Source organism: Anas acuta, chromosome 27 (genome assembly GCF_963932015.1).
Source record: "Anas acuta chromosome 27, bAnaAcu1.1, whole genome shotgun sequence".
In the NCBI taxonomy this organism is placed as follows: Eukaryota; Metazoa; Chordata; class Aves; order Anseriformes; family Anatidae; genus Anas; species Anas acuta.
In genome coordinates, this window is record NC_089005.1 from 4,349,457 (window position 1) to 4,365,806 (window position 16,350).

A 16,350-nucleotide genomic window follows, 5' to 3' on the forward strand; every position below is an offset into this window, starting at 1 on the left:
GTGCTCCTGGAGGTGAAGCCAACAGAGTCGGGGGACGATGCTTTGCCTGTCACTTGAGTCCTGTTTTATTGAAGAGGTGACTTTGGGGGGGTGGCAGCCCCTTGGTGCTCCCCACACCCAGCGTCCTTGTGCCCTGGGGGTGTCCCCAAATCAGGGCTTGCTTGCAGCGCTGAAAGGATGCCAGCCTTGGAGAGGGTTCACCAGCTTCATGGCCAAGTAACCCTGCGGGGGGCAGAGAGGAAAGCTCAGGGGGGGCTCGGGGGGCTGGCAGGGGGATGGATCGGGGGGGGGGGGCTGCGCTCACCGGTGCGGCGTAGATGAAGGTGAGGATGAGGGCGAGGAGCAGCAGCAGGGCCAGCCCCAGCACGATGCGGCAGCGGTGCCGCCGCCAGAGGCCGTAGCGCAGGCTGCGCAGCGGAGCCTGCAGCCACAGGAACGACCCCTCCGGCCGCCTGCAACGACACCCAGCTGGGGGCACCCGCTGCCACCCCCCTGCACCCTTTTTTTTGGGGGGTGGGGGCTCAACCCAAGGCCTTACAGGGGTGGCTGCAGGGCCGGGTACATGTTGGGCTCCTCTCGCCCTTTCCCTGCCGGCCGCTCCTCTGCCTCCTTGGCCTTCAGCAGCTCCAGGCTCAGCTCCAGCTTACCCTGAAGGGGGGGGTGGATCTGGGAGGTGGGGGGCCAGGATTTGTGCCCCCCTCTCATCGCCGCCCACCCTTTCCCCCCCCCATCCTGCCCTACCGACAGGCGCCGCTTGCCGCCCTCCTGCACCGTGCAGGGCCACCAGCCCTTCACCTGCTTCTGCCGAAAAAGGGAGAGGTGGGGGGGGCCCCGCGCCCCCTGCCAGGGCCAGCGGCTCGCCCGCGGTGTCAGGGCACAGTCCTCAGGGCGCCGGGCTGGCTGCGGCAGCCGGCTGAGCTCCAGCTCCAGGACACCTGCACGGGGGGGAAAAAACAAAATGTGGGTGCCCCCGTCACCCGTGGGTGCCCCCCTCTGCCCAGCTGGGCAGGGAGCTGGGGTCTCACCCAAAAAGTCATCGGCCGTGAACATGTCGTTGTCCCACACTTGGAGGATGAGCTTGGGGGGCAGCTTCTGCACCGTCTCGTCCAGGCTCCAAAAATGCTCCTAAAAAGAGGGAAGGAAAGGGGGGGTCATGCCCGGTGCCCCCCCCAGCCCCAAGGGGACCCCAAGGGGACCCCAGCACCTTTCGGGGCAGGACGCAGAGCCGCTCGGCCGCCAGGTACTCGAAGGGGAAGACGAAGCGCCAGTTGAAGCTGCCGTCCCCTTGCAGCGAGCGGTAGTGCACGTCCGTCCTCTGCCTCTGCTCCTCCAGCCCGTCCAGCCACCTGCCGTGCCCCGGGGGGACAGGACGCGGCTGCCACCCTTGTCCCCATCCCTGACACTGGCCCCCGCTGGTGGCTGTGGCTCACCCGGTGACGTAGATGTCGCTCATCCTCTGCCCGGCCACGTTGGTGTCCCTCAGGTCCACGTCCCGCGTGTTCCACACCACGCAGCGCAGCTCGTACCTGGAGGGGGACGGGGACGGGGACATGCCACCTCCCCCCCCCCCCAGGACATCCCTGTCCCCCGGCGGGGTGCTCACCTCTGGGGCTTGCGGGGGGTGATGTCGACAGGGGGGCCGGGGGGGCCGAGGCTGGCGGGGAAGACGTCCACCCACATCTGCACCTTGCCCTGCACCGAGGGGCAGGGGGACACTGGTACCAGCACCCCTTGTCCCCTGTCCCCCCCCTGTCCCAAGGTGTCCCCAGTGTCCCTGCCACCTGCCCCCAGCATCCCCCCTTGGCCTGGGGTCCCTGTCACCCCAGGGTTCCCCTTATCCCCCCCAGCACCCAACCAAGTCGCCTGTGTCCCAGTTGTGTCCCAGGTGCCTCTTTATGGCCCAGGGTCCCCGTCTTACCCCCGTGCCAGTGTCCCTGTCTGTCCCTGTCACCCCAGGGTCCCTGTTGTGCTCCCCAGCATCCCTTTATGTCCTAAAGTCCCCATCACCCTTGGGTCCCTCCCCACCCGTGTCCCCATCACCCCAGGGTCCCCATCGCCTCTCCTGCTTCAGCACCCCTCCCTGCCCAGGAGCCCCTGTCACCTCAGGGTCCTTGTCACCCCAGGGTGCCCACCATCCCCGCCGCCACCCCTCTGTCCCCGCCGTCCTGGTGTCCCCACCTGCTCCAGCCCGGGCTGGGTGCTGTTGTAGAGCGTCCGCGTCTCGAGGTGCTCGGGGACGAGGTGACAGGCGCGGAGCACGTGCAGGGCCAGGCGCTCCCGGGGCGCCCCGGGGTGCCGGTGCGCGGGGGGGCCGCTCTCTGCAAGGCCGAGCCCTCGCACCACCGCAGGGGCCCCGTGACCCCTCCCCGGAACCCCCGGACCCCGACACCCACCGAAATGGCTGAGCAGGAAGGTGGAGCACCCGAAGGTGACGGCGGTGCCGTCGGCGCTGAATTCGGGTGCCGGCAGCCCCTGGGTGCGGGCGAAGTGCTCCAGAGCCCGGCTGGGGCTGAGCTGGTCCCTCCAGCGCCCGGGGCCAGCGCTGCAGGCAGGGTGAAGGGGCTGGGGGCTGTGGTGTCCCCTCCCCAGCTCCCAGTGCCCCCTGTTGTGCCCACCCCATAGCCCCGAGCCCCCTGATCCCTTTATGCCCATCGTTGTGCCAGTCCCATCTCCCTGTGCCCACCCGATGCCCCTGTCCCCTCTCCCCTCGTGCCACTGGCAGCTCCCTGTGCCCATTCTGTCCCCCTGCGCCCACCCCACCCCCTTCCATGTGTCTGTGGGCCCCCCCCACCCCATCTCCGTCCCCAATTCCCCCATGCCCATCCCTGTGCCAGCCCCATCCTTGTCCCTCTGCACCCATCCCTTTGTACCTACCCTGTCCCCATCCCTGTGTGCCCACCCTGGTGCCCACCACCTCCCATCTCCTTGTACCCATGCCATGCCCACTGTCCCCAACTCCTGTCCCCAGCCCTGGGACCATCCCCATGTACCCCTTCATCCCCATCCCCATGTGCCCACCCTGTTGTGCCCTCCCCATCTCCTTGTCCCCATCCCCCTGTGCCCACTCCCTCCCCGTCTCCCCACGCCCAACCCCACGTCCCTATCACCCCGTCCCCACCCCAGGTCCCGGTGCCCCCGTGCCGTGCCCATCCTGGGGCACCCACGTGCGGTACAGGCGGGGCAGCCCGCAGTGGGCGCGGAAGCGGGACAGCAGCCGGTTCTCCAGGTCGATGGTGGTGCTGCCGATCTCCTGGTCGGGTGGCAGCAGGTCGTAATCCAGCAGTGAGACCCGCAGGTCCTTGTCCAGCGGGATGGTGCCCGTCACCTCGAACATCCTGGCAGCACGGCGCCGTCAGCCCCAGGGACTGGCACCCACAGGCATTGGGACACCCAGGGGCATTGGGACATCCAAGGGTATGGGGACACCCAAGGGTATTGGGACCTACAGGCATGGATCTGCTAGCATGGGGACTTGGTGACACGATGGCCTGGTGGTATGGGGACCCACCAGCACGGGGAATGGGGACCTCCTGGCATGGGGAGCTGCTGGCATGGGAAATGGGGATCTGGTGGCACAAGGGTGCACTGGCATGGGAAGTAGGGCAGGAGAATGGGGACCTAAACGCCTGGGGACCTGCTGGCCAAGGGACTTGGTGGCACGGTGACCCATGAGCACTGGGAATGGGGCATCTGGTGGCACAGGGACCTGCTGGCACGAGGGGTAGGGATGTGGTGGCACAGGAGCCCTCCAGCATGAGGAACGGGGACCCAGAGACACAGAGACCTGCTGGCAGAGGGGCTGGGGACATGGTGGCATGAGGACCTGACAGCTTGGGGACCCAGTGGCACAGGGACCAGGTGGCACAAGGAATGGGGACCCACCAGCACGGACCCTCGTGGGACACCTCACCTCGGTGCCAGCCTGGTGCCACCCAGCAGTGGCAGTGCCACCAAGCCACCCGCGCTGGCCCTACCTGCCGAAAACTGGCTCCACGGTGTTGGGCACGTACTGGTCCCGCTGGCCCAGCGTCTTCGCCCCCAGCGAGACGCGGACGTAGGGGTCACACTGGCAGCATCGGGGGGGACATCAGGGTGACCCAGGGGGACATGGGGTGCGGGGGACACGGGGGTGGCCTTACCAGCCCGTTCCGGTCACGAGGGGACAGGTCGAAGGCGCGGACGATGTAGACGCGCACCAGGCACTGCTGGGGCTGGCTGGGGGGCAGCTCCTGGAAGTGGCGCGGCGGGGGGGGCACCCCGGGGTCCTCGGGCAGGGGGTAGAGACGGAAAAGCCCCTGGAGGTGGGGAGGGGACAGCCCAGCTGTGCACCCCGAGGTGCCCTGGCCCCATGTTTGGGTCCCCATGGGACGCCGGGGGCTCTCACCTTGAACTCGCCCACGGGCACGGGGTCCTCCCCGGCCCCCAGCGGCCCCCCCGGCTGGTAGAGGGGAAAGGTCTGGCAGAAATCCTGCAGCCCCTCGAATTCGGGCACCGCCTCCAGCTCGCAGCTGTAGACCTGGGGGCATGGAGGTGGCTGCTGGGGCTGGCCCTGTCCCCATCGCTGTCCTCATCCTTGTCCCTATCCCCAGCTCAGCCCCGTCCCTGTCTTGGTGCTTCTCCCCACCCAGTCCCTGTCCCCTTCTTTGTTCCTGTCCCCATTCCCAGCCTTGTCCCTGTCCCCATCCCACTGCCTTCTTCATCACCGTCCCGTCTTTGTCTCCATCCTGTCCCCTCCCCACCTTTATTCCTGTCCCTGTCCTCGTCTTGTACTCATTCCTGTCCCCATCCCCATCCCTGTCTCCATCCCATCCCCTTCATCACTTTTCCTGTCCCCGTCCTTGTCCCCATCCTGTTCCCCTCCCAGTCTCCATCCCTGACTTCATCCCCCTGTGTCTTCATCCCTGTCCCCATCTGAGTGTCCCCAACCGTCCCTGTCCCCATCCCCATCACTGTTCCCATTGCCACCCCATCTCTGTCCCAGTCCTCTTCCCCACCCTCCTCCCCATCCTATTCCTGTCTCCATCCCTGTCCTTGCCCCCTGCCCCGGCTCACCTTGAGGCTGTCCCTGTGTGTCCCCCGGTGGCTCTTTGCAGTGTCCCCCATGGCCGCATAGAATTTGCTCCACCAGTCTCCCTCGTCCTCGTCCTCTTCCTCCCTCTCCGCAGCCTGGTGGGGAGCAGGGTGAGGCGGGGAGGGGTGGCCCCGGTGCCCTTGGAGGCCCCGTTCCCGTGCCCACCTTGTCCGCAGCCCCCTTCTCAGCGGTGACCTTGGGCAGGATCTGCGGGGAGCAGAGGGGACGCCTGGGGAATGGGAGTGGGGGGCCGGGGACCCCGCTGTGGGGCCAGCGCTGCCGGGGCTGGGTGAGGGGGGGACAGGAGGGGACTCACCTGAGCGATCCTGTCCCAGGCAGTGGCTGCGTGGGGAGAGGGGAAAGAAATCATCCCAGAGAGGGGAAGGGATGGGGAGGGATGGGGAAGGAATAAGAAGGGATGGGGAGGGATGGGGAGGGATGGGGGAGGGATAGGAAAGGGATAAGAAAGAAGGGATGGGGAAGGAATAAGAAGGGATGAGAAGGACTGGGAAGGGATGAGGAAAGGTTGGGGAAGGGATGGGAAGAGAGGCACAAAGGATGAGAAGGGAGGTTCCAGGGATAAGGAAGGGATAGGAAGGGAAGGGGAAGGGAAGGGGAAGGGATGGGGAAGGGGTGGAAAAGGAAGGTATGGGATGGGAAAGGGAGGTACCAGGAATGGGGAAGGGGCTTCCAGGGAGAGGGCAGGGATGGGCAGGGGGCTGCCAGGGATGGGCAGGGGCAGGGCAGGGCTGTACCAGGACCAAGGCTCGCCAGGGGGGCACCGGGCCCGTGTGGCTGCCCCCCGCCGTGGGGCTGGCAGCAGAAGCGCCCCAAGCCCCGCACGCACGCCTGCCCCAGCTCGGGCCGGTACCCGAACCCCTGCGTGTCCAGCACCCGCAGCCGCAGGGGGGGCACGTACTCCTCCTCCGCCGGCAGGTGCTGGGGACAAACCTCGCCATCACCCCGGGTGCCACCGGCAACACCCCCAGGTATGCTGCCCCCCCCCCGGCCCCACGCCCTCACCAGCGGCAGCAGGAAGGCGTTGATGGGGAAGTTGGGGTTGGCGGCGAGGTCGGCGATGGGGGGCGTGCGCAGGACCTGGCCCCCGCACTGCACCTCCAGGCTGGGGGCGCGCACGGGCAGGGGGGAGCGGCCGCGCAGCCCCCGCAGCCCCCACGCCAGCACCTGCGGGGGCCCGCGTGGCTCCTGTCACCCCCCGGCATCCGTTCGCCCCCTGCCCTTGTCACTGTCCCGTCTCCATCCTTTTCTTTATCCCTGTCCTTGTCCCCGATCCCATCCCCTTCTTCATCGCTGCCCCGTCCCTTCTCAGTCTCCATCCCTGACCTTGTCCCCATCCCGTTTCCATTTCCATGTCCCATTCCTGGTTCCCCACCCCGTCCCGATCTTGTCCCAGTCCTGTGCCCATCCCAGTCCCCATCCCAGTCCCCATCCCATCCCCATCCCACCCCCATCCCACCCCCATCCCATCCCCATCCCAGTCCCCATCCCATTCCCATCCCACCCCCATCCCATCCCCATCCCATCCCCATCCCAGTCCCCATCCCATCCCCATCCCATCCCCATCCCAGTCCCCATCCCAGTCCCCATCCCAGTCCCCATCCCATCCCCATCCCATCCCCATCCCAGTCCCCATCCCATCCCCATCCCTGTCCCCATCCCATCCCCATCCCTGTCCCCATCCTGTCCCCATCCCTGCCCTGTCCTCACCCACATCCTTGTCCCCAGCCACCCCGTTCCCCCTCAGACCTCCTCCCCACCCCACCTCCCTCCCTGTCCCCATCCCCATCCCCATCCCCATCCCCATCCCCATCCCCATCCCCATCCCCATCCCCATCCCCATCCCCATCCCCATCCCCATCCCCGTCCCCGTCCCCGTCCCCGGGGTCACCTCGAGTGCCACCAGCCGCAGCAGGGGCCGGATGCCCAGGGGGACGCTGAAGGTGCCGTCCCTCCACGGGGGGGTGCTGAGCTGCGCCAGGGCCCCCTCCTGATGGGGTTGGGGGACACAAGAACGATGGGGACATGTTCCGGGTGTCCCCTCGCCTCCCCCCCACTCACCCCTCACCTCAGCCTCGTGCAGCAGCTCGAAGGCAGCCAGCAGCTCCCCCGCCGGCCCCCCCGGCCCCTCCAGCGGGTAACGTCGCAGCCGGGGGGGCTGCCGGCCCCCCAGATCCAGCCACACATGCGGGGTGCACACACACCGCCCCAGCAAGCTGCCAGCACCCTGCAAGACAAAGCCAGGGCATGGGTGCCCCCCACCCATTGGTGCCCCGCACCCATGGGTGCCTCCCCCCCCCATTGTACCTCTCCTTCTTTGTCAAACACCTCCACCACCACGGCCGGGGGCTCGTCGCGGACCCCCCGGGGGTCCCCATAAAGCAGCACCCGGTGGAAGAGCAGCGCCTGGTCCCAGCGCGGGTCCAGGGTGCGGGCGAGCACCCGGGTGCTCTGGCTGACGTGCACGAAGGACACGTGGGCGATGGGGTCTGTGGGGGCAGCACCCACCATCAGCACCCCGGGGTGCCTGCTGGGGGGGTCCGGGGTGCTGGGGAGGGGGGGTGGGTCCCACCTGCCGTGGTCTTGGTGCCGTGGGGCGCCAGCTCCAGCGCCTGGAAGAGGTAGCAGCGCAGCTGGAAGTAGCTGGGCCCTGTGGGAGAGGCAGGGGGTGGCAGGGGGTCCTGTAACCCCCCCCCAGGACCCTCCCCTCCTGGCACCCTGGGGCTCACGCTGGAAGGTGCAGAGGATGAGGGGCATGGGCTGCTGCAGGCGCCCCCGGCCCCCGGCCCCTGATGCTGGCTGCTCGCCCTCCGGCACCGCCACCTCCGTGCCCTGCGGGGTTGGGATGTGGGGCAGGGGGTCAGCCTGCCCCTGCTGCCCCCATGTCCCCCTGTCCCTGCATCCCAATGTCCCTGGGTGCTGCTCTCTCCATATCCCGGTATCTCCACGTTCCCTTCTCCCTGCACACCCCATACATAAATTCCTCTCTCCCTCCATCCCGTCCTCCCGTTGTCCATCCCTCTGTCCCCCCCCTCCCTCCATCTGTTTGTCCCTACACCCCTGTCCCTCTGTCCCTACACCCCCGTCCCTCCATTTTTCCGTCCCTGCATCCCTCTGTCCCTCCCCTGCATCCCTCCCTTTATCCCTGTCCCCCCATCCCCGTGTCCATCCCTCTGTCCCTCCGTATCTCCATCCATCCATCACCCCATCCCTTTCCCCTTTTTTCTCTCCCTCCATCCCCCCACCCTCACAGCCCCCTCCCCAGCACCCCGTCCCCATTGCCCCCTCCCCAGCTCCCCCTTCCCGTGCCTGCGGTACCGGGGAGCCCTCGAGGAGGAAGAGGGGGGCCACGGACGGGGGCTGCGATGGCACCATGCGCCGGTGCCAGCAGCGCCGCCGGCACAGGTCCCCGGCGCGGGGCCGCAGGTGGAAGCGGCAGCCCCACAGGGTCGCGTACTCCCACGCCTCGTCCGCTGCCGGCGCTTCGGGGCTGTGCTGCGGGGACACGAGGCACGCAGGGGACGGTGGCACGGGGAGCGGGTGGGGATGCTCAAGGCACTGGTGGCCAAAGGCTCGTCCCCGCCACCTCGTCCCTGCCACCCCCTTGTTGTCATCCCCATCCTGTCACCCCCATCCCTGCCACCCCCATCCCCGCCACCCCAACCTCAGCACCCCCAACCTTGCAACCCTATTCCTGGCCCCCTCTTACCTGCCACCCTGTCCCGGCCACCCCATCCTTGTCTCCGCCATCTCATCACCCCCTTCCTTGCCACCTTGTCCCTGCTACCCCACCCCTGCCACCCCCATCCCTGCCACCCCATCCCTGCTACCCCACCCCTGCCACCCCCATCCTGTGACCCCATCCCTGCTACCCCACCCCTACTATCTCCACCCTGTGACCCCCATCCCTGTGACCCCATCCCTGTGACCCCATCCTTGTCACCCCATCCCTGCCACCCCCATCCCTGTCACCCCGTCCCCGCTGCCCCAACCAGCTGGAGGAAGGTGGCCACGTCCTGCTCCTGTCCCTGGGTGCCGGGCTCCCTGCGGCGGGTGCGCAGCCAGCGCCGGCGCCGGTGCGTGTGGTACGTCTTCTCAGCGGGGTGCCACGCCAGCGGGGGGCTGCCGGGTGCCGTGCTCGCCCCGTACTCCCAGCCTGTGCCAGCCGGGTGTCCTTGTCACCTCTGCCACCACCACCCTCCCCACGGTACCCGCTGGGGACGTCCGCTCACCAGCCTCATCCACGGCCCCCGCCATGTCCACCCGCCAGCTGTCGGTGACGTGCCAGCCTTGGGGACAAGCCACCTCCTCCTTGGGGGGCACCGCCGCACCGGCCTGCATCGGGTGGGAGCTGAGCCGTGGCACGATGGTGCCACCCCACTGGTGGCATCTCCAGTGTCCCTGTGTCACCCCTCACTCACGGCATCGGTGTTGGCTACGGCGGCAGGTCCCCAGTCCCCGCCGGGCTGCCGACTCTCGTTCTCGTACACCTCCTCCAGCACCTCGCCCAGGTTGGCCTCGGCGTCCAGCAGCAGCCTGGGGACAGGGACAAGCTGCTATCACCTCCCTGTCCCCTCCAGCTCAGCGCAGGGTCCCCAGGGTGCTCACCGCCGCTGTGGCTCCACTGCCCAGGGTCCGTCCCAGCGCCAGCCCTTGGGGGGCCGGATGCGGTGGCGGGGCAGCCCCGCTTTGCCGGTGATGTCGGAGAAGCCGGGGCGCCCCGGCAGCCCCCTCCCGCTCCACTTGCCCAGGAGCTTTGTCTGGTTTTCGTACTGCAGCGAGACCAGGGTGGGGGGCTCAGGGGGAGGTCGGGGATGTCCCGGTGTCACTGTGTCACCGCGTCCCTCCCGGTGCTCACCGTCTCGGCATAGATGTGCAGGGTGCCCTCCAGGCACCGCGGCAGGTCCCGGCTCTCGGCCACGCGCCCCAGCCACAGCCGGACACGGAGCTGGGCGTGGATGTGGCCCGAGGCCTGGGGGACATGGGGGGACGTGGGGGACATGGGACTTAGGGGAGATGTAGGGGGGATATTGGGGACATGGAAGACAGGGGGGTTATGGAGGATATGGGGGATGTGGGAGACATGGGGGCACATGGGGGACATGGGGGGATATGGGGGATGTCCGGGACATGGAAGACGTGGTGGGGACATGGGAGTTGTGGATGGACATGGGGGACATGGGGGACATTGATGGGGCACAGAGGGAACAGGGAGGGGACATGGAGGAGACGCAGAGGGGACAGGAGGGGCACGGAGGGGATGTGGAGGGGACACAGAGGGGACGCAAAGGCAGCATGGAGAGGACATGGAGGGGACATAGATGGGACTGCAGGGGAAGTGAAAGTGACATGGAGGTGACATTGATGAGACAGGGAGTGACACAGATGGATGTGAAAGTGACCGGGAAGTGACATTGACGGGACACAGAGCGACACATGGATGGGGTGTGAAAGCGACAGGGAGGTGACATTGATGGGACACTGAGGGGACGTGGAGGGGATGTGGAAGTGACATGAAGGTGACACTGGTGGGACACAGAGGAGACACATGGAGGGGACACAGAGGGAACACGGGGGGGGGATGTGGGACACCCACGCTGCCCCCTACCCCCAAGAAGAGGGTCTGGGTCCGGCCGCAGAGCCTCCCGCAGGCGGCACGGCCACGGGGCGAGAACACCAGGCAGTGTGCGGGGACGCGGGCACAGGCCACCCGCCGCGGCCCGCTCAGCAGCCACAGCAGCACGTCGGGGACACCGGCCTGCGGCTGAGGACAGGACGGGGCTGAGGGCAAAGCCCCAGGGCCAGGCACCGGAGAGGGGCCTGGAATTCGGGGCCTTCCCCTCACCTCGGCCGCCAGCGCGGCCACGCGGCCTAGCCAGGCCTCGGCCTGTGGTAGCAGCGCGGCCCAGCCGCCATGGGGGGGGCTGGTGGTCGCCGCGGCGGCCATGAGGCGCAGGAGGTGCAGGCGGGCGGCACGAAGCTCCACGTCCAGCGGCGTCTTGGGGATCTGTGCCTCCAGCACCGGCAGCGCCACTCTGCGGGATTGGGGACACCGGGATGGGGACAGCGGGGGGGCATGCCGGGGGTGCTTGCCCACGGAACTGCCTCGTTTTGCACCAAAATGCCACATTTCTAGCCCAGAAGTGTGCCGGTTCACAACAGAATTGTCACTTTTCCACCCCAGAGATGTCACTTTTCCACCCCAGAGATGTCGTTTCCTCCTAAAATGTTCCATTTACACCCCAAAAGTGCCTGATTTTCCCACAGATATGCCCCATTTCCATCCAGGTATGCCCCATTTCGTCCCCCAAGTGTCCCATTTTCCCTTAAAAATGTCCTATTTCAACCTAAAATGTCCTATTTCCACCCCAGAAGTGCCCCATATTCTCCCAGAAATACCCTTTTTACCCACAGATATGCCCCATTTCCCCCCACATGGCTCATTTCTACCTCAGAAATTCCCCTTTTTTTCCTGGATATGCCCCATTTCCCCTGCCCCAGAATTGTCCCGTTTCCCTTCAAATGCCCCATCTTCACCCCAAAATGCTCCATTTACCCATAGATATGCCCCATTTTCCCCCATATGTCCCATTTCCACCCCAGAAATTCCCTATATTCTTCCCAATGCCCCATTTCCCTCCGAAATACCCATTTTGTCCCCAAAGCACCCCATTTTTATCCCCGACTGACCCACTTTTTCCCTTCAAGCCCCATTTCCCCCCCCCAAATTGCCCCAGTGCAGCTCAGCGGGTGCTGGGTTCCCCTCCACGTCCCACCACCAGCACCCTGGGGGCTGCTGGGGGTCTGCAGGTGGGGATATCTCAGGGGTGCTGCACCCTGGGGGACCCGTGGGCCACCCATGGGTGCTCACCTGCAGTCCCGCGCCAGCTCCCGGAGCAGCCTCCTCCCGGCGTCCCCGCAGGTGGCTGTCCCTGCGTCCCGCAGCGCGGCCACGTTTCCCTCCTGTGGAGCTCACCGCTGCCCAAAAACTGCCTGCTCTGGGTGCTTGCCCCCCGCCGCCCCCACCCATGGGTGCTCACCAGCCTCTGGGCCATGTTCTGCAGCAGGTTCACGGCGTCCCAACGGTGGCCGGCGTCCTCCCAAATGGAGGTGACGGCCACCACCGGCTTGGCGTCGTACCAGGGCAGGTAGTGGTAGCGATTGCCTGTGTCCGCAGCGGGATCAGCACCCCTGTGGTGACCCGGGGGGGGGGACGACAGGGGTGTCCCCTGAACTCACCGTCAAAGAGAGGGTGTCCGTGGGGGGTGGTGGAGGCGGCGGGGCGGCACGTGGGGTCACCGGTGTCCCCGTAGTTGCCGATGCTGAGCTCAAAGCGCAGCAGCTCGGGCGCAGGTGCCAGCATGGTGGCCGAGTAAAACACCCCGCACAGCCCGAAGCGGCGGCGCCGGGGCAGGAGGCGCTGGGGATAGAAAAGGCAAAATGCCTCAGATAATTCTGGCCATTATTGTCATTAAAAAGAAAAAGCCCCGGTGGTGGCATGGCGCCGTGTCCCCACCTGCACGCGGGCAACGTCCTCGGAGGCGATGGTGTCCTGCTGGCGCCCGTCCGGGCTCCTGGTGTGGGTGCTGAGCTCCAGCAGCACCCGGCCCCGGTACGCAACCCTGGTGTCCTGCAAAATAAAGGGGGGGGGGACATCTGGGGGCTGGTGTCCCCTCCCCAGTATGGGGGCTGTCTCCCCCCTGCTGCACTCACGCTGGGGGTGCTGGGTGTCCTGGCAGGATCCAGCCGGGGGCCGTAGAAGGGGAGGAAGCTGGGTCCAAAGCAGGGTAAGAAGCCAGAGACCCCCCCTGGGAGCAAAAAAAGGGGGGTTCAGTGAAGGGGACGGGGTGCTTGGGACCCCCCCAAGGTTGGACCCTGCTCACCTTGAAGCTCGGCGCCAGCGGAGGAGATCTGGGAGAGGTGCAGGGTGGCGGTGCCCAGGACCTTGGCGTGGGACCTGCAGGTGGGCAGTGATGGGTGGGGGGTGATGCCGGGGGCCCCCCCAAATTGGGGAGCACCCCACTTACCCGCTGACGATGGCCAGCTCGATGGCATCACAGACGGGAGGCAGCTGCCAGGTGGCAAAATATTTTGGGGGAGAGGAGGGCGTTAATTAGTAGGGGTTTTAATGGGGGTCCCCACCCGGGGGGGGCGCAGGGGGCACCTCACCCGCAGCGGGAAGAAGAGCACCTCGTTCCATGCAGGGTTGGCATCGGGGGGCATCACCCGGGTGCAGAGCTGTGGGGGGGACACAGCCGTCATCCCCTGCCCACTGCCAGCACCCATGGGTGCTCCCCGCCACCCACCGTCCTGCCAGCGAAGCTGGCTCGCACCGCCGCCGCCACGAAGCCCCGCTTGCCGCCGGCCGGTAACACCGACGGGAGGTGCGACCGGGTCGGTTCCTCTGCACCAGGGAGGGAGGACAAATGGGTACGGGGACACCCAGTGTCCCCAATGTCCCCCGTCCCTGTGACGCACCCTGGGGCAGGTCCTCGGCGCGGTAGACGTGGAGCTGGAGCGTGGCCACGCACGGGGTGAGCGGCGAAGGCTGCAGGAGGTTGGCCTCCACCTCCTTGCTCCCCGCCGGTTCCTCCGGCTCCTGGAGTGGGGGGCAAAAATAACCCGAAATCAAAAATAATAATTAAAAAAAAAAATCACGGGTGCGCCCCAGGGGGGGTCTCAGGGTGCTGGGTGGGGTGCTCACCGCCGCGGTCTCGCCGGCGCGGAGGACGGCCAGGCTGACGCGGAGGTAGCCGCAGGATCCGGCCTCGGGGCGCCGGGGGTGCTGCAGGCTCAGCCACTTCCAGCTCAGCCTGCGACCTGCCGCGGGGACACCCGTGTCACCCCCCCGGGGTGTGGTGACACCCTATGGGCACCCACCGCCCCACGGGGGGGGCTCACCTACCGGGCGCATTGTAGATGGTGCCGACATCCAGCTGCGGGGAAGCAAAAAGGGAGGAAAATGGCTAAAATGGGGTTTTTCACCCCGTTTCCCTGCTGCCACCCTCACCTTGAAGGCTCCGATGGTGGCCTCGGCACGAACGGCCCGGGAGTTGAGCACCTGTGGGGTTGGGGACAATGTCAGCAGCCACCCCATTGTCACTGTCCCCACAGGTGCCACTGGCCCTGACCTGGATGTGGATGGGCACTGCTGCCAGCTGGATGGGCGTTTGGTGGAAATGCTGGGAAAACACCTAGAATTGGGCAAAACTGTGAGCGTGGTGGCGGGCGGGAGGGGGACACCGGCGGGTCCCCGTCCCCTGGGGCCACCTCGTTGTAGTAGGGGTTGTTCCCCGCGCGGATCCTGGTCCTGAAGCGGTGCTCGCCGATGAGGACCGTCACCACCGGCTTGATGTCATCGCCCTGCAGCTGGTGGCCCTCGATCACCCTCACCCGCACCTACGGGACACGTGGGGACACAGTGGCCACTGTTTGGGACAGCGCCCCGGGTGCCACCGCACCCTTGGGTGCCCTACCTGGAAATCCTCCTTCCTCCCCGCCGCGGGCTTAGCGTGGTGGCGCGGTGGCCCCGGTGGCACCCCGATGGCTGTCCCCACCGCCGGGGAGAGGCATGGGGGGGACAGGCGGGGTGCCACCCATCCCTGCTGGTGTGGCACGGTGTCCCCTGCTGCCACCTGGCCGGGGGGGACGTAGGAGCAGCGGACAGTGACAGTGGCCCCCGTGGGACGTCCCCGAGGGTCCAGCAGTGGGAGGTGGCTGAGGGCGAGCGGCAGCCCGGGCTCCTCTGCCAGCCGGCCCAGTGGCACCGTGGTGGCACCCAGGTCCCTGCAGGGGACAGGGATGGTGAGCACGGCCACCCTGGGGACAGCACCCTGTGGTGCCCACCCATGGGTGCCACTCACCCCTGGGGTGCCGGCTGGCCCCAGTGCCGGAGGCGCAGGACCAGGCTGGCTGAGGGACGCAGGGGACGCACGCCCAGTGGCCACACCAGTGTCTGCGGGGCAGGTGACAGCAGTCAGCAGGGTGGCACGAGTGTCCCTGTGCCACTGCTGGCTGTCCCCGTGCCACGTCACCTCATTCCAGGTGGGGTTGCGCTCTGCTGGCACCACCCGGGTGCTCCTGGGGACACCTGCGGGGGGACAGGAGGGATGGTGGCAGCACCCTGGGTTGGGGACGTTGGGGTGACACTGCCCCTGTCCCCATGCGTGGCTGGCACCGTCCCATCACATGAGGCTGCTCGATGCCATCCCACCCTGTGACAATGACAGATGCCATCCCGTCCCACGAGGATGGCCAACCCATCTCATGGGGACGGCCACCGCGGTGTCCCCCTGTCCCCCGGTACCTCTGAAGCGGGCGGACACGTGCACGCCGGGCCCGGCGCCCGTGGCTGCGGGGATGTGGGCGCTGGCCACCAGCAGCCGCAGCATGGCCGTGTCCCCGTGCTGTCCCCGTGTCGTCCCCATGCTGTGTCCCTGTGCTGTCCCCGTGCCACCGAGTGGCTGTCACCATGGCGCTGCCACCGGGCTGTGTTCCATAACGGCACAAGATGCACCGCGGTGGGGACAGGCAGGGACACTGCTGCTGCCGGTGGGTGTCCCCTGTCACCAGGTACCTCTGTCACCATGTACCCGTGTCACCCTGTGCCCTGTCCATGCGTGGCCGTGTCACTGTGCTGTGTCCCTTTCTGCGTGTCCCTATGTCCCTGTGTCATGGTGTAACCCGTCTGTGCGTACCTGTGCCACCGTGTCCCTGTGTCCCCATGTCCGTGTCCCCACATCCACGTGTCCCCACATCGCTGTGTGCCCATGTCCATACGTCCCTGTGTCCCCATGTCTTAGTGTCCCATGTCACCGAGTCCATGTGCCCCGTGTCACTGCATCCCCATGTCCGTGTCCCCATGTCCCTACGTGCATGTGCCCCCTGTCACTCCGTGCCTCTGTGTGCCTGTTCCTGTGTCCTCATGCTCATGTGTCCCCATGTCCCCATGTCTGTGTCCCTGTGTCCCCACATCCACGTGCCCCATGTCCCCATATCCTTGTCTGCACATCCACATGCCCCAAGCCACTGTGTCCCCACGTCCCGTTGTCACTGTGTCCCCCCATCCATGTGCCCCAAACCAGTGCACCCCCATGTCCTGTCCTCGTGTCCCCACATCCATGAGCCCAAAGTCCCCACCTCCCCATACCCCTATCCCCACATCCACGTGTCCCCATGTCCTTGTGTCCCCATGTCCCCATGTCCTCATGTCCCCATGTCCCTGTATCCCCATGTCCTTGTGTCCCTATGTCCTTGTGTCC

The 16,350-nt window shown here is 67.0% G+C and overlaps 1 protein-coding gene across 1 annotated transcript; it reads right to left on the bottom strand.

The window, feature by feature from the left end:
• Positions 1-49: 49 nt before the first annotated feature.
• On the bottom strand, positions 50-15,480 carry FER1L5 (fer-1 like family member 5). The gene is made up of 43 exons (XM_068662085.1): positions 15,396-15,480; positions 15,124-15,179; positions 14,360-14,488; positions 14,221-14,283; positions 14,100-14,150; positions 13,995-14,025; positions 13,794-13,909; positions 13,568-13,688; positions 13,396-13,493; positions 13,117-13,160; positions 12,973-13,046; positions 12,803-12,897; positions 12,606-12,719; positions 12,329-12,509; positions 12,116-12,254; positions 10,935-11,124; positions 10,698-10,853; positions 9,948-10,061; positions 9,698-9,861; positions 9,511-9,625; positions 9,322-9,424; positions 9,082-9,245; positions 8,408-8,647; positions 7,819-7,921; positions 7,662-7,739; positions 7,397-7,578; positions 6,981-7,079; positions 5,827-6,256; positions 5,388-5,413; positions 5,053-5,166; positions 4,385-4,516; positions 4,140-4,295; positions 3,975-4,066; positions 3,165-3,335; positions 2,394-2,542; positions 2,179-2,318; positions 1,604-1,692; positions 1,431-1,526; positions 1,205-1,346; positions 1,026-1,125; positions 742-935; positions 539-648; positions 50-452 (listed from the first exon to the last, which is right to left on the bottom strand). Exons 1-43 carry the CDS (start codon positions 15,478-15,480, stop codon positions 50-52), a joined length of 5,649 nt encoding a protein of 1,882 aa, XP_068518186.1.
• Between the last annotated feature and the right edge of the window lie 870 nt (positions 15,481-16,350).